The 24,726-nt window shown below is 49.3% G+C and overlaps 1 protein-coding gene across 5 annotated transcripts in view; it reads left to right on the plus strand.

Moving 5' to 3' along the window:
* The first annotated feature begins 205 nt into the window (after positions 1–205).
* Positions 206–24,726, plus strand: part of SMARCA4 (SWI/SNF related BAF chromatin remodeling complex subunit ATPase 4) — a 90,371-nt gene continuing 65,850 nt past the window's right edge. For 4 of the 5 annotated variants that reach the window (XM_019659295.1, XM_019659296.1, XM_019659299.1 and 1 more), the window contains exons 1-8: positions 251–433; positions 15,297–15,549; positions 18,040–18,172; positions 18,955–19,356; positions 19,685–19,783; positions 20,736–20,994; positions 23,100–23,226; positions 23,781–23,954. In XM_019659295.1, the coding sequence (XP_019514840.1) occupies positions 15,328–15,549; positions 18,040–18,172; positions 18,955–19,356; positions 19,685–19,783; positions 20,736–20,994; positions 23,100–23,226; positions 23,781–23,954 (1,416 nt within the window). In that variant the 5' untranslated portion in view covers positions 251–433; positions 15,297–15,327. Of the gene's footprint in view, positions 434–15,296; positions 15,550–18,039; positions 18,173–18,954; positions 19,357–19,684; positions 19,784–20,735; positions 20,995–23,099; positions 23,227–23,780; positions 23,955–24,726 lie in introns of all 5 variants that reach the window. The other variant, XM_019659297.1, reaches the window with a different exon arrangement.

Here is a 24,726-nt window from a genome sequence, read left to right on the forward strand (position 1 = left end):
GGGGCGTGGGGACGCGCGACGTGCGGAAGAAGAAGACTCCTGTGCGCAGGCGCAGGACCTTCCTGGACAGAGGTGGGAGGCGCGTCGGGCGCGTATGCTCTCTCTGGCCCGGCCCACCTCCCTTGTCCCGCGTCCAAAGCGCACGCGCGTTGGGAGCGGAAGGGCGGGCGGGCGCGCGCACGAAGCTGGGCGGGCGGCGGAAGCGGGAGAGGCCGACCGTGGGGGGGAAGGGAGCCGGTGAGTGCGCGCGCAGCGGGGGCGCGGGAGGCGTGGGGGGGCGGCCGAGGCGGGCGCGCGCACGAGGCTTACTCTCGCTCGGTGGCGACGGCGGCTTCTTTGTTTCGTGAGGAGAGACGAGAAACTCCCTCTGCCCCCGGCCCCGCGCGGAGGGGCGGGAGCGGTGCCGGGAAGGCGGCGGCGCCGGCGGCTCCCGGTAAGAAACGCGGGCCGTGGGGGGAGCGCCGCGCGGGGCTTAGCTGGGTGGTTTGAATGGAGCCGGGGGCCCAGGGGGAAGGGGGCCACTGGCGCCCGGAGCGGGGCTGGGGTACGGCGGCGCCCGAGGGTCAAGAAGCCCGTCCAGCACAGCGCGCGCGGGGAAAGCCACAGTGTAGTGAGGCCGCGGCGGCTACAACATCCGCGGGCTGGTGGGGTGGGGGCCTGGGCCGCGTGGAGGCCGCGCGCCCCCTGCGCGCGCTCTCGCCGGGGTCGCGGGACAAAGCTTGCTGCCCCCTCGGCGGGCCAGGGATCTCCGCGGCGGCTGCAACAATAGCCAGGCTTTGGGGATTTTCTGGCTGTGTTGTAAAAGGTCCGACCCGAATATTGCCTTTTAGGAAGGCTGCGATCGCGGCTCGGTAGGAAAAACCCTAAATGTGTCCAGTATCGCTTGGACACGAGCATTAGCAGCACCCTTGGGTTAGCCGACCTAAGATTTTATTTTAAATATCACGTATTCTAGATTTTCAAGGAAAGGTAAATAACTCGCCCCATCCCTTGCAAGTAGTGACTTCAAAATGTTTGCCCTGAGTGGCTATTCAGCAGCAAGTAAGTGGAGGAGAACCGGCACTGTTTGCTAGTGAAAGCTTTTTTTTTTTTTTTTTGCATCCTTTTCCCTTTCTCCCAATTGATTTTCCATATGAAAGCTTTTATTTAAAACGTGGGCCTTTCAGAGAGTGTTTTTGCCGGTCTTAAAGACACCAGTCTTAAATTTTTTTTTTCTCCCAGTGAATCTTTAGAAAAGTAGGCAATAAATAAGTGCAAGAGCCACTTCCCAGGAATTTGAAACAAGTTTTCAGTTTGAATTGACAGGCTGGATTAGGGTTTGATTCCCCGGCACTGCCGATCGCTTAGCTGTGTGACTTTAGGCAAATAGTGTAATCTGTGTACCTCTTAGTTTCCTCCTTTGTGAAATGGGAATGTCACAAATGAAGCTGATGAAAGCCTGTAAAATGGTTTCTGACAAGTGAGAAGCAGTGTTTTACTGTCTGATTCAATCCCCTTCTTCATCATTTAGCAAATGTCCGTTGAGTTCCTAACTGAGCATCAGATGGTTGGGGGTTGGATACCCTGAGGAACCTCTGCAATCTTGTAGGAGAACAGGTGGTAAATGGAGAAACAACTCCCATTGGCCTATCATTTAAATCCTCACAACTCTTACTGTGAAGGGAACACAGTGGATACCCAGGGGAGCAGCTGGAGCCAGAGATCAAGGAGACTGCCTGGAAGAGGGGGCCTTTACTCAGAGTCAGGGAGGATGTCCAGGCTTGTATTTTAACTGCCCTGTAACAGTCATTGTTCCCTCTGCTACACTCAACACGTTGCCTTGATCCTTTCCTGTGTAGAAGTTAACTCCAGTTTGTTAATTCCACATCCATTCTTCCCTGAGGGCCATCTGAGTAGGGATGGTTTCCCCCACAGTGTTCTCTGGGCCTGGCACATAGTAGGCACTTAGCAAACATTTGTGCAATGAATGAAGGGCCCTTAGGAGGATTGAGTGAACACGGGTGTGAAATGCTTGGTATAGGACTGATTAGTGGTGGGCTGGAAGCAGTAAACATGAGTTGCCGTTGTTGGTTTTTAACTCTCTAGGCCATTGTTTCCCAAACTTCATTCCCCCAGGAGGGTGTGGGGCATGGTGTGGAATGGTGTGAGGAGTGCTGGTTCTGGAATCAGACCTCCTGGATTCACACTCAGCTCTCTAAATCTTAGCTTGACCTGGAGCAAGGCACTTACCAATGGGTCCTCCTACTTGTGAAACAGGTGTGACAGTGATGCCATCTCAAATGGTGGTTGTGAGACTTGAATGAGATAACATGGGAAGCTGCTTAACACACTGCAGCATCTGGCATATGGTGAACTAGTTACATATATTTTACTAATTTGCTTTAAAATCAATACCTACATAATTGTGAAAATAACAAATGTTTGTCCACATGCCCTCTAACATCATTTTGTGTCTAACTCTTCAGGAGACATTGATCTTTCAGGTTTTTGAGTTGGGTGGGGGTGGGATAACATCATCAGTGCAGTGGTCTCCAAACTTTTTTCTGTCTGTGCAAAGCATCCCACATAAACGTGTTTTTATTTACATACCTTTGCCACTCCTTGTGGACCCTCAACACTGGGAGGTCATGTGGGAGGATGGGAGGAACTAGGTATTTTGAGTGAATGTCTGGTGAGAACATTCTCCTGATGAAGAGACTGACATCCAGGGATATTTCTTCACCTGGGGCCCTCCAGTCAGCCACCCTGGGTTTTGACTCTAGGCTTTGCCACTTTTCTTCTTGGTGCCTCAGAGAAATGGGGGTGACAGTACTTGGCACATAGTAAGTCCCGATTTGCCAGCTGATTTTGGCCTCGGTCAGCAGGGCTGCCATGGCACAGAGGGACCCATTCACATTGACGGTAGACTGAACACAATGTGGACAGCTCCTCCTGGAGTTGTGTAAGACGTGACCCAAGAGGGACCCATTCACACGGTCCACAGATAGAACACAGTGTGAATGGAGTTGTGCAAGAAGCGGCCCAACCACTCATTCCCCATTCATACAGTGAACAAACTTTCACTGAGTGTCTGCCACGAGCCAGGCACTGCTGGGGGCTGGTGATTCCACTGGGAACAGGCAGACAAGGGCCCTGTTCTGGTTCGCTCATATCCATTTCCTTATTTGTAAAGGGGGACAGTAATAGTACCCAACTTGTAGGATTGCTGCAAAGACTAAACAACAGCAAAATAACAAATGTAAAATGCTTAGAAGGGTGCCTGACGCATAGTGCTAAACAGTTGGTAGCTGTTGTCACTATTAAGATTCCTACAACACCTTGGTGGATACAGAATATATTTTTGCCCCATTGTAATAGTTCCATATGTTTTCAGGGTGGTAATGAAGGCATCAACGCCTTCATTTTGTCCTTAATACTTAAAAGTTTGTATGCTTTGCAATTTTACCATAAGGCACTGGAAAGAGGTAAGTGTGTTTGGTGGCATGGCTTTTGAAAAATATCAAATGTTGATTGTCCATTTCACGTATTTCATTTTTAAAATTTATTTATTTATTTATTTATTTATTTATTTATTTATTTATTTTTAGCTGATCTATTCTGCCACCTGTTGGCAGCTCAGCGGCAGCTCAGCTCCGGCCAGGACTCAAACCGTTGTTGCTCAGAGTTCGCACTCGTGAGCGAGCTCTTAACTAACTGAGTCATTCGGTCAGCCCAAACATATTTCTTCATAACTTGTAACATTGATTGGAGCATTTCAGAGCCAATCAAAGTTTTTTAAAAAATTACAATTTAAAGGGATGTGGAAAACCTACTATAACAAGGAAGTAACAACTGCAGGAATAAGGGGGAAATGTCCTAGGAAGAACATGTCAGAATTGAGACTAAGGCCAAGCAGAGCTGCTGTTGCTGTCAACCTTATAGATATCATCCTGAAGAAGTATTAGGCTCATTAATATGATCAGTGATATTTTGGTTGGAGTTTTCTAGTTGCATGCTGCTGCTATTAATTTTTTAGGATGTGGAATTGACAGATATGGGAAATTTGGCTTCTACTCATCTTTCTAAATGGGAAAGGGCCTGGAGGGAAGCGCCAGGTGTAGCTGGGTTTGTGGGGAGATCAGATTTCACAAGGCAAAGGGAAGGGAGGGGATGCATGGGTTTCCCTCCAGTTATCTCAGGGCAGAGGCTTTCTTTAGAAAACAGGTACAGGTTAGCAGGGCATAAACCTGCCCTGACCCCTTCCTGGTCTTTGCACCCCAGAGTGGTTTCCAGAGCTTCACTTTGGGACTCATTTACTTTGCTGAAGAGGCATGTCTTCATTTTTACATGTGGACACTTGTTACTGAGAACAGTCTGAGTTTTGCTCAGTTTGAAGTTCACCAACTGTGAGTGTGATAAATGTGGATAGGCCCCAGTTTTAGTAGCAGTGGCCTTTAAAATGGCTCCTTGGGCTGGTTTAAATTCCTCTTTAGCCAGCAGGTCGGCCCCACTGGCTCAGGAAGCAGGTGGCCGCATGACAGTTGCAGCCTCACCTGTGACAGTGGGAGACGAAGCGGCAGGGTTTGATGTGTGCCACCCTGACTTGCCCGGAGAGTCCCAGTAAAGTATCACGGTGGATGGTCTCACTGTCCTAATGGTGACACTTGCTGTGCCCTGGGAGCTGCATCTGGCCCTGGTGACCACTGATCACAGTGTGGGCTGCTGGTGCGCAGAGCGCCTTTGCCCACCTCCACAGAACACCCCTTGCATGCTCCTGCCTGTAGGAGGGCTTCTCTTTGCCTGCATTCCACACCCTTCCAGGCTCTCCTCCTCTGCCTTCTGATCCTAAGTCTGAATCAGTTATTCAGACCTTGCAGTCAGACAGATTTGAGGCAAGATTCTACTTCCTGTGTGATTTGGGGCAAACGACTTAACCTCTCTGACCATACAATCCTACCTTCCATAGTCTTCCCACTCGTCAGTATTGAACCAAGTGGGTGTGAGTTAGGCCTGAAATCTAGCCTGGTTGGGCATGCCAAACTTGGCTTCAGGGATGGGCAGCTCCAAGTCTCAGGAATAAGCCATTTCCGCAGGGTCATCAAGGTCATCCTTGACCCCTCTCGCCCCACATCTCTTCCATCAGCCTGTCCAGAGAAATCTAAAACCATCATCAGATTGAGGCACTGCCCTGCCCAGAATATTCCAGTGGTTTCCCATTGCACCTAGAGTAGACTTCTACTTCCTCACCACTTCCTTCAAGGCCTGTGATCTACCGTACTCTCCTACCCATCTCTGACATCTGCCACATACCCCAGGCCCCACCCCAGGACCTTTGCACTTGCTGGTCCCTCTGCCCATAGATAGCCATGTGACTTCCATTTTACTTCAGGTCTCTGCTCAGATATGTCCCCATCACTGAGACCATCCCTGGCCACCATGATAGAAGGAGCACCTTCTATCAGCTAGACCAAGGGTCGGCAAACTTTTGAGATGGAAGAGCTGCCAGGGATCAGCAAACTGCGTCTCACAAGCCACATGCGGCTCTTTGGGTACGTACATGTGGCTCTGAAGTAAAATTGAAAATGAAAATAAAATTGGTGATTATAATGATAAAAAATGGTGATTATGTAAAAATATATTTGTGGCTCTCGAATAATTTTTAAATTGTTGTGAGGGACAGGATTGGCTCTTCCAGGGGTTGGCAAACTTTTGAGACGGAACATACCCAAAGAGCTGCATGTGGCTCACGAGCCACAGTTTGCCGACCCCTGAGCTAGACTAACTCTGCTTGATTATTTTTTCATAGCACTTCCATCCCTTACATGGTGTCATGTCATATTTATTTGTGTGCTTGTCTCTGTCACTCAGTTATCAGTCCCACCGGGCAGGGACTTTGTTCTCTTCTGGATGCCCATTGTCTGGAACCTTGCTCAGCCCAGAGTTGGTATTTGGGGTGGCTGGGAGGGCCTGTCCCAAGTGATAACTCGGCAGTTGTGGGGCCATGCCTCCCAGCTCACTCTTGCCCACTCTTGCAGTTTCTGAGCTCCTGTCTTGGAAGACTTCTCTCCTGCCCTCTCCACATGTCTTGCTCAATGTTGAGTATACACAGCAGGCACCACAACAGACCCAGTGGTGAGTTATGACATCCATCTAGGCTTGGCCAGCCACAACAGGGGACCAGGATGAGGAGGGATTTGTAAAACTTGTTGCAGTTACATGAGGTGTGTTTGGATTGGACCATGTTGTGACTCTGGGTCATGGTCAAAAGAGTGAAAAACATCCATCTAGTGGATAGATAAGATAGTGTCCATATTCTTACGGTATAGACACTACACCTCTCTTCTGGATTAGAGTGTGAACTTCCTCAGGCAGACAATCAGCCAGGTTGTCATGTCTTCTGGCATGTTGTATATGGGGAGATAGATGCTCTTCAGTGGTTTTCAAGTGAATGAAAAAGTTTTTAAAGACTGGGGAGGTGGATTCCAATTAATAAAGTGATGCATAATTCCCAGTGCTAAAAATAATACTTGTTAACAATTTGGCTTGTCTACCTTTTAGGTAGAACTGAGAAGACATTGTAATTGATAATCATGACATGACTTTCCTTTCTGAAAGGTTATTCCCTTTTAAATGTAGGGCAAGGTTTTGCTGCTTAATTATATTGCAAGGAAAATGTTGCAGGACACCAAGCATTGGGGAAGCACAGTCTCAGGAATAAGCCATTTCCGCTGGGTCCCTAAGACCACAAATGCCCTGCCCCTTAAGTTCTTCCAGGCTCTTCCAAGGATTAGAGCGCCCCACACCATCAGGTTCCATATGGAGGGTTTTCTTAGGAGAGTGAGTATTCAGAGGAAAGTGTTTTGTATTTTAAATGTAACGAAAGGGTCTGGTTTTGCCCATCTGCCATTGATGGGTTTGAGCATCCTGTCATGACTTGACTGCAGTGTTGCATCTGCTGATGAGATGTGTTTCTCTACACCCAAAAACAACATGGCAGATGTCCTGGGGCCAACCTGGGGATGTTTTTCTGGCAAGATAAAGAAACAAAACAAACCATAATTCCAGCAAGCAGAGATATTAGAGAGTCCCTGCCACAATGGGTGGCCACCAGGGTCCTTTTTTATTTATAAGAGAAAAGCAAGGGTGTTCGGAAAGAAGAAAGTCGACCTTTAATCCTCCAGCAGTCTGGTTCCTCATTTGAATGGCGACAGACGTTTCTATTTTAAATGATAATTTTGATGAAGTTGAAAGTAGATGGAAAATAATGCAGTGCTCAGACCCTTTGATCTTTCTCTCTTATTTCCACAGAAGGCACTTCCTGGGCATCTTTTCTGGGTATCTAGTTCCCGGGTATTTTTCTGACCTAGGGTTGTTTTTCTTTTTTTAAGTGTTTTCTAAAAATCTGATTACAAAAGTAATAGAGGGTTATTGTAAAAAACAAACACACATAGAGAAAAAAACACCAGAAATCTGTGATGTGGAAAATGTATGTTCCCCATCCAGAAAGAGCTGCTGGCCGCTGCCTCCCAGTTTGGTGTATGTTTTCTTTTGGGCTGGCTTCTAGGCTTGGATTAATGTATATACAGCACAATTGACCCTTGAACAATATGAGGGTTGGAAGTCCTCCCTCCCCCTCCCCTCTCCCACCCCAAACAGTTGAAAATCTATATGTAACTTTTGACTTCTCCAGAACTTAATTAATAGCCTACTGTTGACCGGAAGCCTTACCGATAACATGAACAGCTGATTAACACATACGTTGTATGTTACATGCATTATATTACTATATTATAATTTAGAGAAAAGAAAATGTTATTAAGAAAATCATAAAGAAGGGGCGGCCAGTTCAGTTGGTTAGAGCGCAGTGTTCATAATACCCAAGGTTGCCAGTTCGATCCCCACATGGGCCACTGAGCTGCACCCTCCACAACTAGATTGAAACAACTACTTGACTTGGAGCTGATGGATCCTGGAAAGACATACTGTTCCCCAATTTAAAAAAAAATCATAAAGAAGAGAAAAATATATTTACAGGGTTAAAAAAAATCTACATATAAGTGGACCCATGCAGTTCACACTGTGTTGTTCAGGGGTATTATTCTTACCAAAATGGGGCTTGGTCCAAGCACTTTGACTTTCTTTTCACCTGCTTCGTTTTGGACCATCCTCTGTCCATGTGCATGGAGCTACATCACTCATTTTTAATGGTGCCACGACTTCTGCAGCATGGATTATGGGGGAGTTTTCTGGCAGCTGAGGTGGTTCTCAGAGAAATAGAGGTGATGTGGCCAAGTCATTTCCAGACCCTTTGGCCCTGGGAACCTGCGAGTCTGTTTTCATCCTGTGCCCTCCTGAACGTCTTAACTTGCAGCCTTTTAATACTTGCTCCTAGTAGTTTGACTTCCAGTCACATTCCTTTGAGCTGCCTGCCCAGATTCCCAGGATCTTTTCCTCCTGGTGGAGCCATGATGCACCCAACCCATGGGCCACACACATCTCGATTAGGCTCCCAGACACACGTGCTAGCGGTTTCGCCATTTTGGCCCCTGCATTCCCTTGTTCGTCACTTTTTTTCTCATTTGCTTAGGTGAGGCTGTCTGGTTTGAGATGGATTTCAGTGTTGTGTGAAGTCGTGTTCTCTTTCCCAACCCAGAGACCAAGTGACATGTCAGAGAGAGACTTGCTGTGGGAGTCCAGGCAGCACCATGGAAGCCACCTGAAACCTCCAAGGCCTTACTTAGGATGACCTTGGTGACCCAAGGAATTTGCTGAAAAAGCCAACTCTTTAGTTTCCTGTAGAGAAAAGGTCAGAGGTGTTTGGTGAGGGAAGAAGGGGTGGGGAAGAGGGGTGTTCATTGCCCCCTCTCTTCTCAAATTTCTGTCTGGCCCTCCTGGGTAGGCATCTCACTGGAGTACAGTGGTACCCCATCCCACACCTTTTCCAGCTCTCAACAGGGCTGGGCCCACGCCCGCCCCTCAGGAAGGGTTGGCTGGCTGAAAGGAGTTTGATAAAGGCTAAGCACATTTTGTGGCAGTGGGAACCAAGAGGTTAAGGGAGAGTTTGCAGCACCCCAAATCCTGCCCATTGATTTACAGACTAGACTTTGTTTGCATGGGGCTGCGCTGGTCTTCAGGCAGCCACTGCTCCTCCAGTTCAGCAAAGCTGCCTTGCGCTGCCTCTGCTTCTGGAGGGAAAAGCGAGCCTATTGTCTTGAGTGCTGAGGGCTGGGAGCATTAATCAAAGTTTTTCCTGCAGGGAGGCTAAATTTAGGAAGTTCTCCAGAGTGGTTACTTATTATATGGCTCGTTTACTAATCTCTGTATGGGGAAGGAAGGGTGGAAGGACTTAATCTGTATGACACTGGTAGGACAGTAGTGACAAGCAGTAAGCAACTGCCTTATAAATATGAGGACCCTTGATTTCACCAGATGTGTGGTAGTACTTCCTACCTTTATGTGCCTTGCATGTGTTAGCTCATTTGATGCTGGCTGTGACCCCTGATGGAGGGACTGGTCTCAGCTCCAGCCTACAGAAGAGGAAACAGAAGCTCAGGTTAAGTGACTCATCCAGCATTATGTAGTTGGCAGGTGACAGAGTCCATGCTCAGAGTTTGGGCCACCCTGCAGCGAGTTGCACTGCAACCTTGGCCTTGTGATCCCAGCCCCTCCACTGACCTGCAGGGACCCCTCTGTCAGTGGGGCCAGTGATAGTCCTTTCACGTAGTGTGGTGGTGCAGGCTTGGTGAGTAAATCCGGGTCCTTCCCACCAAATCCGGGTTCTGCCCACAGCCCTGCTTCCCTCTCTGGCTGGATCTTACTCCCTGTGATTTCTTTGTGACTGATTTCTTTGTGACTCAGCAGTTGTTAATCACTAGGGGCAGGGGTAAGTCACTGTCCCCTTGGATATTAAAATATTCCTTCCCTTTTATCCCATGAGCTTGAGGTAGTAGAGGGAAACCTGTTTCCTCTGCTTATACTTCTGACACCAAACATATGGATTTTCCACACCAAGCAATTCTCCAAGTTTCTGCAGACACCAACTGGGTGTCCTACAGTTCCGTTCTGGTACTAACTGCAGTTAGTGCAAACTCAACAGGTTAAGGGCTCAGTCCCACAGGACTGCTCTCACTTCTGATTCCAATCACGACTAGTGGGCCCTTAGGTTACCCACTCTTCTGTCCAGCTGATCTACAAATCACGAGTTGCTATAGAACCCTATCCTCAGTTTTGAAAACTTGCTAGAATAGCTCATAAAATTCAAGGAGACATTTACTTATGTTTACCAGTTTATTGTAAAGAATACGATGAACATTTAGATGAAGAGATAGATGAGGTGAGATCTGAAAGGGTCCTGGGTGCAGGAGCTTCTGTCCTTGTGGAGTTGGGGTGCATCACCCTCCTGGCATGTGGATATTTCACCAACCCAGAAGATTTCTGGACTGTGTAATTTAGTTTTTATGGAAGCTTCACGTAGGTGTGATCAATTAACTCAAACTCCAGCCCTTTTCTCCTCCCCGAAGGATGGGGAATTGGGTTGAACGTTCCAAGCTTCTAACCATGGGTTGGTCTTTTTGCCGACCGACACCCATCCTGAAGCAATCTAGGAGCCAGCCTCATTAGAACAAAGGGCATGTCTATCACCCAGGAAATTCTAAGGGATTTTGGAGCTCTGTGGAATAGCTCCTATCACCCTTATCACTTAGGAAATTACAGGGGTTTTAGAAACTGTGTCAGGCATAGAAGGTAGAAACCAAATACATATTTTCCATTCTGTCACAGGTAGAAAAGGGTTTCATAAACAGGACCCCCCAAACCATGAACTATTATAAAGGAACAAACTTGATAAATTAGACATCATTAAAATTGAGACCCTCCTTTTCAACACAAGACACCATTAAGTGAACACAAAGGTGAGTCATAGACTGGGATATGGTCATTGCAACCACTTATTCCCAATAAATGGTTAGCAAAAACATAGAGCCTTTACAGAAGTGGCTATCGCAATGGCCAGTAAGAATGTGGAAAGGTGTTCAACACCATTAGTCACAAGGAAAATACAAATTAAAACCATAATGAGATACGATTATACACTCACCAGAATGTTACAAATTAAAAAGACTGACAGCGCCAAGTGCCGGTGTTGAGGTGTGGAGGAACTGGAAGGCTTACACACGGCGGGGAGTGCTGTGTGTAAGACTGTACTCCTAATTTGGAAAATCAGCAGTATCCACCAAAGCTAAATTTATGCCTTTCCTATGACCAACAGTTCCAGTCTTGGATACCCAAGAAAAATGAGCACCCATGTTCCCCAGATGACATTGTTCATAGCAGTTTTATTTGCACTAGCCCAAACCTAGTAGCACGACATCCATAAATAGGACAAATAATAACAAATGACTGCTACACCCAACAACATACATGGCCCTCCCAGATAAGCCAGAGGACACTGCTGTGTGATTTTCTTTTCAGATGCAGTTCAGTAACAGGTGAAACTGTAATGGTAGAGTCACGACTGTGGTTCCACATGGGAGGATGGTCCTGACTGGGAAAGGGGCCAAGGGTGCCTTCCGGAATGTTGGAAGTGCTATACCTGATCTAGGCTTTATCCAGTTGTGTACCTAGAATCGGGCACTTTAGGTGTGCTGCAACTCAGTTCAGGTAAATAAAATGAAGAGTCCTTGCTCAGTACTACACTGAGGACCAGAGAGCCATTCCTGGTTCCACTTCCCTGTTTTCTCCAGCTCGATGGCGCATGTCCACGTGCGGGATCAGCAGTCTGATTGGGCACCTCAGTGTTTGATGTGCTGCTTAGGACAGTTTTGTATTGTGTCTGCACTTTTTGGGGTCCCCTTTACTGTGCTCTCCACATGTGTCTGAGCTTTCACTCCAGAAATATGTTTGCTGATGGCTCTGTGCACTTACCTGCTTCATTACAGCCTGACCCTTCAGAGGTGGCAGCTTCTGAAGCAAATATCATTTTAAAATTTGTGTTGTGAAATGCTGTGCTTCTCAGAAGCGGCCATTGCCATATTTGGGCACAAAAGTCTTTCTGTGCCCTCCAGTATCTTTGGTGGCTTCTGTGTGTTGTCGATGAAGTGGGCGCTGCTGAGTGGAGGCAGGTAATTCCTAGAGGTACCATGCTCTTTGTTGGGAAGAAGAAGGGAAGTATAAACTACCTTGAGAGGAGCCATGATTCCAAAGACACTTGCGTTGTTGGCTGGTTGGCATGTCTGCCTTTACATAGGGAGATGATGTTCCCTAGGTGGCGTGAATTCTGTTTTGCTGTCAGTTTCAGTTGGCTTGACTTACAATAGAGACCTCCAGGTGAGAAAGAAATCCTGAGCTGACAGATGCTGCAGGAATCTTTAAGGATTTGCAGGACTATCCCTCTTCCCACCTCACTGCAGTGCTCTGTGGGCCTGAGAGGGCTTGTGGATGTGAAGGGGCCAGAGGGGCGCCCTAATCATCCACCCAGCTGCAGCCATGTTCATGTCGTTTGGCTTCCCACCTGTGAAGTGTGACTGCAGGTGCGTCCTCCCCGGACTGGAGGTTCCAGACTCCAGAATCAGCATTTTAGCAAAGGAGATGCAGGGCACAGACTGCTGTCACATGGCAGACTGAGACGGCATCTCGGGATCAAACAGGATTCTGTTTCCTCTGCAGAATGTGTTAATATCCACACAGAACTGAATTAGATCAGGCTTTGCTTCCAAATGAATTTGTCTCAAATACATATATTTTTAAAAGTTTGTTGTGTATCCATCCCCCCCCCCCCCTCCCCGCCGAGCTTTTGGTTTGGATTTGTGGGGAAGGGATTGTGAGCAGACACCAATTCTCCAGCACTCTTGTATGGTTGATTTAAGGTCTGGCACTGAGGCTCTTTGAACTTTGGAGGAAATCCAGGATGTCCAGAGGATGGAGGAGCATTTTTCTCACACACTGGGGTCTGTTCCCAGTCAGGCCAGTATGCTGGCCACTGGTCCTTGCCCTGCCGAGGTTTCTGATCCTCTCTGCTCCAGTTATTTGATCATGAAACTGGCATGAAGAAGTTTGGGCTTTTGAGCTACAATATTATTGAGGAAAATAACCCCACCTTTCAAATTAAACCTTTTTTTAATCAAGAGAATTGAAAATGGTCTTATACTTTCTAACAGGATTTATCCCTTAGAATCAGAAGTGCCCAGTAAAGTTTAGGGGCAACAGTATTCTATTTGAAAACGAAAGCCAGATTTGTGACATGCCAACAGGAGGGGGGCTTTTCAAAAATTTCAGGACATGTAAAACAAGAGAATGCGGTGGAGCTGCTAGAGTTCATGTTTTGAAGACTTAAATGATAACAATGGTCATAGGTATGCTTATATGAAGAAAAGCTTCCCTGTGACGTGCTGAGTAATTCGTTGAGTGTGTATGCATGTGTGTCTATACATAGAACAGTCCAGAAGAAGGGAGGCACTGAAGTGTGGCAGGTCCCAGAGGCAACACTAGGGCAGCTCTCCATCCTGAGAGGGCCCATGCTGAATGGCTCAGGTCCGTCCTCACTGCTCTGGGGGCTCTGAGGTTCTCTGAGGACCCCCCCAGCCCTCTATCCCCACACACCTCCTCTTCGCCCTTCTGGGAGGGGTAAGGAAGGCAAGGTTGCTTCTTCCTCTCTTCAGGACCAGCAAGTACTTAACTTCTGTGTCTGGTGGGATGATGGGTGATTTTAAGCTTCTGTATTCTTTTTGTGTTTTCCAGATTTCAGAACTGAGACTATATTACTCCATCATGACGAAAGAGGTTATTAAAAAGAATTTTATTTAAGGCTGTATAACTGCATAACAGATTAAGGATTACCTGAAAATTGAACCCTTATTGTAGAGAGCCTTTATACAATTTATCAACATTAGATATATATTTTTTAAAGATTTTATTGGGGAATTTGGGGAGGGGAACAGTGTTAGGGAATTGGGGAAGGGGACCAGCCAAGTTGTTGTTCTTCAGTCTTCATTGTGGAGGGTGCCAGTCGCCATCTGGCTTTCCATCGGCAGCTCGTGGCCTATAAGCTTAAGTGCTGTGTTCAATCTTAGTTGCGGATGGGCGTAGCCCACCATCTAACAGGCAGCTTGTTGTTATACCAGCTAAGCCACCTGTTGGCAGCTCAGCGACAGCTCAGGCGCAGCGTCACTGGCCCATGTGGGAATCGAACCGGCAGCCCTGTAGCTCAGAGCTTGCACTCTTAATCCAACTAACATATTTTTTTAAAGCTTATTTATTTATGGATCTTTTTGGAGGCTCTGGGTCAGAGTTCTGGGTGTCAATTTTTATTTTTATTTATTTTTAAAAGAAATTTTATTGGGGAACAGTGTATTTTTCCAGGACCCATCAGCTCTAAGTCAGGTAGTTGTCTTCAATCTAGTTGTGGAGGGCGCAACTCAGCTTGAAGTGCAGTTGCCATTTTCAGTCTATTATAGTTGGGGGCACAGCCCACCATCCCATGTGGGAGTTGAAACGGCAACTTTGTTGTTAAGAGCACATGCTCTAACCAACTGAGCCATCTAGCTGCCCACCAGCAGCTCAGTGGCATCTCAGGTCAGGTCATTGTCTTCAATCTAGTATGGAGGGCGCAGCTCACTGGCCCATGTGGGAATTGAACCGGCAAACTTGTTGTTCAGAGCATGCGCTCTAACCACCTGAGCAACCGGGCCTCCCCTGGGTGTCAATTTTTAGTTTACAACAGTAGTCATCAAACTTTAGACACTTGATTATCACTCTCGAAGTATCTGAGATATCAGAGTGCCATTATTCATGTAAATACTTCTTTTTAAGTGAACCTTCTTTTTAAACTGAAATTCATTTTTTTTTAAAGAAAACTTGGTCTCGCTGCCTTAAATGGAAAACCAGTGTCACTTGCCATGAATGTTTGTTTTTGTTGAATTTAGGATAGTCCAGTCAGATGCTGTTGCCAGCAAAGGCTTTGAGCCTTAGTCATGCTCTCCTTTGCTATTAAATTGGAAGGTGAGCAAGCATTAGAGCAGTATGCCGTGAAGTGCAGATCAGCGTCACCCTTTGCTATAATCAGAAAGATGGCAAGGGAAGCAAGGCACCCCCACCTCCTGAGTCCCACCCCTCACTTAGGGGACTTTGATCTGATTTTGTGTGCCTGATGTATGCCCTCCTTCCAGAGGAATGGAGGAGAAAGATCTTGGTGACGGGTTTCCATGTAAAAGGTGCCAGCTCCTTGTCAGTTGGGTGCTTCTGACATGACTGTCCCTCCTGCGGTACCTTGACCCACCCAGCTGATGGCCATGACCCCCAGACTGACCAAGACTTCTTTCCAGCAGGAGACCACTGTCTGCAGCTCCTGTGAAGATGTCCACTCCAGACCCACCCCTGGGCGGAACTCCTCGGCCAGGCCCTTCCCCAGGCCCTGGCCCCTCTCCTGGTGCCATGTTGGGCCCTAGCCCGGGTCCCTCCCCTGGCTCTGCCCACAGTATGATGGGGCCCAGCCCAGGGCCTCCCTCAGCAGGACATCCCATCCCAAGCCAGGGGCCTGGAGGGTACGCTCAGGACAATATGCACCAGATGCACAAGGTAAGGAGCCTTGGGCCCACTGCCCTGACTGGCTGGATCTGCGTGATCAGAGGTCAGGGAGTGAGCCATGCCTCCTGGCCCCTGCTGGGAGCTGGCAGTCATGTCTGTCTCCGCACCGCTCCCCCCCCGCCTTGAGTCTCCCATACCTATTCTACATGGGAAGTGTGGTAACATTGTGCCTAAGTTGCCTTTTGAATAAAGATGTTCAGATCCCTAAAAAATAGCTTAAGACACATGGTCTCCTCCACTTTGGTTGCTCTGTGTACCCATGTAACCCACAGAGCAGGGCAGTATAGGCCCTTTATCCCACACTCAGGCACCACTGTGTCACCCCTTACCTGACCTGATCAGGGCTACTTTTGCCAGTGAGGTGAAAAAAAACCTCTCAACACATATAGTTTTCCTTTCTTTCTCTGTGTTTCTGGGAGGTGGTTGGAGGAAACAAGAAACTATCTTCTTACATGTATTAGCATTTGCAGGAAAGGGTGCCATTTCCCAGCCTCAGGGACCACAGGACCCACAGGTAAAAGATACAGATGGTATGGCCTAAGGGTGAGGGGTCCCTGCTGACCCTCTGGCCTCCCTACCAGGGCTGTCCATGTATTTGCACCCTATTCCACTTCACCCCCACCCCCATCCATCAGGTGTAGGTGGGTATTATGCCCATTTTACAGATGAGAACCAGGGTCTCAGAGAGATGGTCACTCAGCTAGTAGGTGGCAGAGCTGTCTTATCCATCCGTCGCTCCCAGGTCTGTGACACCTCAGTGGCTTCCAGCACAGCAAGGTGACCCCGCCCTCCCCAATATACGTTTCTGTTAACTGTGGTACAGTATATCTTGTCACTGCCTTCCTGGGAAGCTATTGGTAACTAATCCCTCCACACACACACTGGTTTAGGCCAGCTTCTCCAGCACAGCCCACTATATCCCTTTCTGCCCATTTTGTTTCTTCCTCCTGGAATTGCTCACACGTACATGCATATTCATAAATGTCTGTCAGAGGCCTGCCTTGTGTCCACCCAGTGTCAGGATCCTAGGAGCCAGGGTCTGGTGGTAACGGGACACCCCCTTGAGCTCTGAGTGGAGGCAAGCCCGTCGGGCAGTTCTTCCAGCCCAGGGAAGAGGGTGTGGAGGGCAGGCCTGCACCCAGGGCTCTGGCAGCCTCCTGGGGGCCTCACCCATTTCAGGTGTAGACAGCTACTCCTCATGTCCCAGCCAGGTACCCTCTCAGCCTCTTCTCACTGCACACACTGAGCTGCAGTTGACTTTGTTGGGTCACCCATTAAACTAAATTCCAAGAGAGCAGAACATTTGCGTTGACCAGGGCCTATCAGAGTGCCCTGTAAGGGTCTCAGGAAATGTCCCCATAACCAGCCATTCCCATAGGGAAGTGCTTAGTGCTGAGCATTCGGAAGGAAAGTAGGTGTCATCATTTAGCCAAGGTTTCATAGTGCCTCCTAGGAGGGACAGAACAATGCCACAGACAGCCTCCCTCCCAGCTAGCAGGCAGGAGGCTAATCTCCCTTCAGTGAGAACAGCTGACATTGTTACCTACTTGTGGACAGAAATTTCTGTGTATCCATCTTATTTACAGTCTCCCAAGGAAGAGGGTTCCCTATCTGAAGATTTGTGGTTATAAGGTCTCATTGTGACAGTGAACAGGGAGTCTTAGCCTAGCTAAAACTGCCCCTAACCAGGAACTGTCACTCGTGTCCTTTTTCTTGTGGGATTTAGACCATCTGAAAGTGTCTTCCTGTTCTCGCTAGGCGCCCTGGTCCCCTTGCCTCCTGACCACCAGTCTCTCAGGCAGTCACCCTCCACTGGGTGGCATTATTTTATGCATCTGCTTGACACATAAGTCGCTGTCAGAACCATGTCTTAGACCTGAGCTGCTTGGTCATGTTTGCAGTTCAGTGAATGCTGTGGTGATGTTGGGTAAATGTTTTGTTTTGTTTAAAGATTTTATTGGGGAGTTGGGGGAGGGGAACAGACAAATGGCTGTCCTTTTGTTCTTCAGTCTAGTTGTGGAGGATGTCGCTTCACTGGCCCATGTTGGTATTATCATTGCGCTCTTCCCGAGTGAGGCAATCGGTCGCCAGCCACTGGATGGCTGCTCACGGTGGCTCACGGTAGTTCATGCCAGCTGCTGGCCGCTCACATTGACTGCCAGTCGCTCTCGGTAGCTCATGGCAGCCCACCGCAGCCCTGCTGCAGTCTACGCCGGTGACTCACAGCAGCCCAGCTCCAGGTCGAGCTGCTGTTCACCATCTTCGCTGTAGAGGGCGCAGCATCACAGGCTGTCATGTGGGATCCGAAATGTGGCTCTGCTGCTCAGAGCCGGCACTCCTAAGCCAACTCTTAACCGACGTGCCACATGGCCGGCCCTAGGTGGATGTTTTCAGTGACATTGAACTTCTCTTGGGTAGTGCTTTGCTGTGCCATCGCCTCCTGTGCCCCTTGCTGATCCTGCCTTGTCATTGCCTCCTCAGCCAATGGAGTCCATGCATGAGAAGGGCATGTCAGACGACCCCCGCTACAACCAGATGAAGGGGATGGGGATGCGGTCGGGGGGCCACACAGGAATGGGGCCTCCACCGAGCCCCATGGACCAGCACTCTCAAGGTATTATTTTGTTTCCCTTTTTTCCTTATGTTTGTCACCCCCCATGAGTCCAAAGGTCAATTTCCTAATTGGGTCTCCCACAGGGAGGACCCAGGACGGTGGGAGTCCCCGCCACAGGAGGCTATTGAGCTTGGGCTTGGCTGGTGCCCTGTTCAGGCTATCATATCTCAGAGAAGCCCAGAAGAGTAACTGCTGTGGGAAGGAACTGTGTTCAGCACTGGGTGTGAGACGGCGTGGTAGAGTGGGCTTCTCGGGCTAGCAGCTCCGGTGCCATCCAAGAGCATATTAGAAATGCAGATTCCTGGGCCCTACTCCAGACCTGCCAAGTCAGAATCTTGGGTGTGGAGGCCAGGCTCTGCACTAAAGTGCTCCAGGTGGCATTTCTGGAAGTTTTAAGAAGTGATGGAATAGTTGACTTCCTGTCATTAGTGCAGGAAGCTTAGGGGTCCCCAGGTAACAGAAGTGAAGGGAATGTGCCTGGCCAAGACGAGGGCTGGGAGCTCAGGCCTAGAGAAAGCCTGGATCTGTGTAACCTCTCAGTATGGACCATCAGCAACTTATTGAAAGGTGGGCCAAACAAAACTAACCTTTCCAGCGGCTGGTCAGGCTGCTGGTATGTGCCCTCTGAGTGTCTCTTATTTGTACGAGAATGAAAAAATTTGGCCATCCCATGTCTCAGGGTAGGTGCCAGTATATACCTCATGGAAAGATTACCATCTTTGCCTTAAAAATCACTGGACTTATGCTGCTGAGTGACCTTTCGGGTCTGCATCTCCCTGCAGGTTACCCGTCACCCCTGGGTGGCTCTGAGCATGCCTCTAGTCCAGTTCCAGCCAGCGGCCCGGCCTCAGGCCCTCAGATGTCGTCCGGTCCAGGAGGGGCACCGCTGGATGGTGCTGACCCACAGGCTTTGGGGCAGAACCGGGGCCCAACCCCATTTAACCAGAACCAGCTGCACCAACTCAGAGCTCAGATCATGGCCTACAAGATGCTGGCCAGGGGGCAGCCCCTGCCTGACCACCTACAGATGGCAGTGCAGGGCAAGCGGCCGATGCCCGGGATGCAACAGCAGGTGCCAACACTACCTCCACCCTCTGTGTCTGCAACAGGACCTGGCCCTGGCCCTGGCCCTGGCCCTGGGCCAGGTCCAGGACCAGCACCTCCAAATTACAGCAGGCCTCACGGTAAGGCCCACTGTCCGCAGCTCTTGGGGGAGGGAAGGGCCTCTCAGCGAACTGGAAGTAGTTGGGGCAGCAGCATCACGCAGACCTAGGCTCTGCTGACAATGGGTTCTCTCTTGGGGATGGCACAGTGCCCAGTGCTCAGGGCACTCAGGTAGGCAGGGCTGCTGTTAGGATAAATGCTCTTTCTCTATTTCCCCTTCTATCTCCTAATGCCCACACTGAGGGGATTGTTGGGTGTGCCCCCTGGAAATAGGGCTATTCACAGGGTGGGTGCAGATATAAGAGCAGAACACATTTTATCCTCTTGTTTGTTTCTCCTTGTGTTTAGGAATGGGAGGGCCTAACATGCCCCCCCCAGGACCCTCAGGCGTACCCCCCGGGATGCCGGGCCAGCCCCCCGGAGGGCCTCCCAAGCCCTGGCCTGAAGGTGAGTTCCCTCTGTATTGGTGACATGTCTGTGCCCTAAGTCCCATCACAAGGTTGTGCAGTACAGACCTTTAGATGAGCCTGGCCAGAGAGAGACAGCCGAGGACAAGTAAGCCCTCGCTGCTTTGAGCCTTACCTGTTCCTGGTTATTTCCCAGAGGCTTGGGTTGGTTCCACTCCACGATTCTTGCCCACCCTTGTCTGTTGGTTTGCGGAGATTCTGGGGTCTCTTTAAACATAATAAAAAGAGAATGGTATGAATGGTATGGAGTCTACTGTGACTCCAGTGAGAGGCCACGGGTAGGCACGGCTGCAGCCACAGGCACAGTCCATCAGGATGTGGTACCTCCAGTCTGGAAGTCACAGCTGACCCCCTTTATCCTGATATTACCCCCCACCCCCGCCAACACTATGGGAGGCAGGCAGCCTGACAGGGTGGCTCAGGGTTCTGTCTCCTCACCATGTATGGCCTCTCTGTCTTCTTTCAGGTTAGTTGTCAGCAAGTATTTGAGGGTTCACTTCTGTTAGGTTGAAGCAGTGGGAAAAATGGACTTGTTTCCCATCCTCTTAGAGCCTGAGGTTTAGTGAGGGGCATGGACAAGCTAATGGCTTAAATCAGATTCTGTTGGAACCGTGGTAGATGGGAGTCAGGAACATCCTGGTCCTGTGAGGCCACAACCCAGAAAGACTGAGCTCAGGGCCGGCACTTGGATCAGTGCGGGGCTTTAGGAAAGGCTTGTATTGTAGGCTGAGGTCTGGAAGAGATTTGAACCTTGAGACAGGAGTGAGGAGACCTCTGAGTGAGAGCGAAGCTGCCTGCCAGTTCAGTGGGAAATGGGGAGGTGCCGCCCTCGCAGTTCGTCTGTTCCCAGGGCAGTGAGCGCCCAGCAGGCTTTTCACTTCCACCTGGAATTGACCTGGAGCTCAGTTGACCTGCTGTTTGACTCTCCCCAGGACCCATGGCGAATGCTGCTGCCCCCACGAGCACGCCTCAGAAGCTGATCCCCCCTCAGCCTACAGGCCGCCCCTCACCCGCGCCCCCTGCTGTCCCACCCGCTGCTTCCCCCGTGATGCCACCCCAGACGCAGTCACCAGGGCAGCCAGCCCAGCCCGCCCCCATGGTGCCGCTGCACCAGAAGCAGAGCCGCATCACCCCCATCCAGAAACCGCGGGGCCTGGACCCTGTGGAGATTCTGCAGGAGCGGGAGTACAGGTGAGGGTGCTGCTGCTACTTCAGGATTCCAGGGTGCCGTCCCCAACCGGGCCAGTGTTGCTGCGGTTCACAGTTCTAAAGGCCAGCGGGATTTGCAACCAGAAATCACCGTCTGACTCTGTCCCCAGGCTCCCAGTTACCTGGTTGGCATGTATCTTTCCAGAGAAATTCTCTGTGTATACAGGCAGATAAGTACAGGTAGCTGAATTCTCCCCAAATGGTTCATATGTATGTTCCTCCTGTAGTAACATTGTGGAGATTGCCCCCTGTCTGTCCAAAAGGAGCTTTTCTTTTTTCCTGGTTGCACAGTATTTTGTCTGGTTGTGACACCATCATTAATTCAGCCAGTGCTCTGGCTGAATGGACATTAGGTTGTTTCTAATCTGCCATTAAGACAGTGCCATAGTAAATACACTGTGTGTTTGTTTTTCATTTTACACGTGTATATATACATATGTCAGAATAAGTCCCTGAAAGTGGCATTGCTGGGTTATAGGGGATGTGCACAGGGAAGTTTCGTAGATACTTCAAAACTGCCCTTCACAGAGATTGTACGGATATACTCGTATGTTAAAACGAAAGTGCCTGTTTCCCCTCGCCAACACAGTGTATCCAACTTTTGGTTCAACAACACTCAAAAAAACCCCAAAAAACCAAAAAACAACAACAAAAATCAACCTTGCAAGCTCTGCAGTGGATCCTTCTCACATGTCACTAGTTGCTGGCTGCTTTGCCAAGGCCTCTTGAGCGCCAGGCGCCATGTGAGATGCCTGGAACACAGTAGGTAGGTGACACTCGATCCCGTACTGCTGGGGTTGTCTGAGATTCACTTCCTGAGCACCTTACACTTCCTGTTTCCCTATTGCATTTATAACTTGTACAGAGCAGGCCTCCCTTGGTGAATGTATGCTCCATGAGGGAAGGGACTGTGCTTCGTTCACTGTATATCCCCAGATACAGCAGTAAATCTTTGCCTCATGACCGTCTAGAGTGCTTCCCAGCTGTGACATGCCTTGGAGCTCCAGCCTCTGTACCCAGGTGTCTCTTCCTCCAACTCCCATCTGGATGGCTTTAAGACGGCCTGTCCAGATGTTCTCGCATCCCCTGCTTTTCCCTCCTGTCTCTGTCCCATGTACCTACCATCCAGCAGCTCATCGGGCTACAGACTCTGCAGCCCCTTGACTCTTGCTCGCCCTCCCTCATCCCCCGGTCCCCTTGCTGAATCTTCAGCTTCCCTCCCCTATCCAGGAATGGTTGCCCACCCCTCACTGTTAACTCTGCCACCTGGTCTACACTTCCTACCTGCTCCCACCCTTGCCTATGCAGTCTATTGCCCACACAGCAGTTGGAAGTCTCTTTTTACAGTTTACTTAATGTTAGATCTATTCCCCAGGTTAAAACCTGCTGTTGGCTTCCATTTACCCACCCAGTAAATTCCTTTCTGTTCAGCCCCATGCCTTGTCCTCACCAGCCCCACTTTCCTTGTTCCAATTTCTGTTTCTTTAACAATTTAGGTGGTTCTTGACTCCTTGCGCTCACTTAGGCTTCATTGCTGAGGTCACCTCCTCATAGAATCCCTGCCCACCCCCTCTCCTCCAGCCCCCTCCTCAAATTACTTGCCACTCTCTAGAATTACCATAGATATTTAATTTTTTAACTCCTTAATGGCTGTCTTTCTGATAAGGCTGTGGGCACACAGTTAGGTGCTCAATAAATATGTGTGAAAGACTAAGGGGATTATCTCTCTGAACTGCAGACAGCCTGTGGCATTGCTCTTGAGGCATCTCCCCAGTTATAGATGAGGACACTGAGGCTCCCGGGCTAAGGCAGTTCTCAGGGCTGGGAGAGAGCCTGGCTCATGCCACTGAAATGCATAAGACAGCTGCACCCTGTCCGCTTTGCTCTTTGCTGTGGCTTTGAGTGCTCTGTGGCTGCCATCCTTTTCTGAGCCATCTCCTGCCTCATGACCAGCTTCTTCCTGTCTCAAAAGGTGGATTCTTCTGAGGCTCCAGCTTTAAAGAAAGGGCACAGGTGGGTTCCTTGTAAGCAGACCTCTCATTTTTTTTCTGTTTTTGCCTTTCTTTTTTTCTGTTTTTGCCCCCCAGGCTGCAGGCTCGCATCGCTCACCGAATTCAGGAACTTGAAAACCTTCCCGGGTCGCTGGCCGGGGATTTGCGAACCAAAGCAACCATTGAGCTCAAGGCCCTCAGGCTGCTGAACTTCCAGAGGCAGGTGGGCACAGGTGCAGGCCCGTTGCTTTAGGAAAAGGGCCCTTTCTGCCAACACTGATGCTTAGATTCAAATAACTTCTTGCTGGGCAGTTGTTAAATGTACCTCAACCATTAAAAGCAGCAGTGCCCACCCACACTCTTTTAGCTCGCTGACCTCGTTCGTCTCCACGATCTGCAGTGGTAGCACATTGGGCATTCCCTAAGGCAGCAGTTACCAGCTTGAAACAGAAAATGTAAATGGGCCTATTACCTGAGGGTGCTGTAGTCTTGAATGACCCATAAGCAGTATTTGTGTGTGGTTGAGAGAAGGCAAAGCTGGAGGCCTGCAGGTGTAAGTGGACCTGCTGCTGGGCGCCCAGAGGCACCCATCTTCTGCTTGCTCCACCCTTGGACACGTGCCAGACATCTTTCACACATGTATTTGTGCTTATGGTATTTCGTAAGGACCCTTGTGGAAGCAGCAGTGTTCTGCATAGCTTACTCTGTGTAATTGTGCATGTTGTGTGGACATGACCAAGGTGTGCCCATCACCAGTTTCTTCTCTTCTTCCTGAAGCTGCGGCAGGAGGTGGTGGTGTGCATGAGGAGGGACACGGCCCTCGAGACGGCCCTCAACGCCAAGGCCTACAAGCGCAGCAAGCGGCAGTCCCTGCGCGAGGCCCGCATCACTGAGAAGCTGGAGAAGCAGCAGAAGATCGAGCAGGAGCGCAAGCGCCGGCAGAAGCACCAGGTGCGTCCCCAGCGGCTGCACTGCTCTCCCTGTGGTCCTGGGTCCTCACCCCGCACACTTTTGAGTCTTGTTTGTTTTGTATCTAAACATGCTATTACTCTTTTCTGTTCATGATAGTATTCTAGGCACTAAGAATTTATTAGTGGACAGAACTGAGGGTAGGGTAAGACAGGCCATAATCCAGTGGGCATGCAACGTTGGGAGTTAATGGGATGTAAAGAAACATGAAGCAGGGATGGAGAGTGACGGGGAGCTGTTGACATAGGAAGGTTGGGAAAGTGTGTTTTGAGAAGGTGAGCTCTGAGTTAGAGACCTGAGGGAAGGAGCCACATGGATATGTGGGCAAAGAGCTTTCCAGACTGATGAGGAGGTGCAAAGTTCCTGGGGCTGAAATGTACCTGTGTGTTCTATGAAAAGCAAGGATCCCTGTGTAGCCAGAGTAGAGTGAGCAAGGCGGAGAGTGGAAGGTGGTGAGGACAGGGAGGGGATGGCCAGAGTGTGTATGGCCTTTGAACGAGGGGACAACTGGGCTATTGCTCTGGGTGAGGTAGGAGCCACGGGTAGTCCTGAATAGAGGAGGGACTGATCTAAGTTAGGTTTTTATGAGATTAGTCAAGGAGACCAAAATCTGTACTCAAGTTGGATTTGGATTGGTTTTGTTTATTGTTCACTCATACTTTCTGAAATTTTCCTACAATCAACATCTATTACTGGTATTGTTTAAAATAACAAAAAGGCAACACTCAGAGTAGATCACTGCTAACATTTGGGT

The sequence above is a fragment of the Hipposideros armiger genome, unplaced genomic scaffold (genome assembly GCF_001890085.2).
Source record: "Hipposideros armiger isolate ML-2016 unplaced genomic scaffold, ASM189008v1 scaffold_298, whole genome shotgun sequence".
Classification (NCBI taxonomy): Eukaryota; Metazoa; Chordata; class Mammalia; order Chiroptera; family Hipposideridae; genus Hipposideros; species Hipposideros armiger.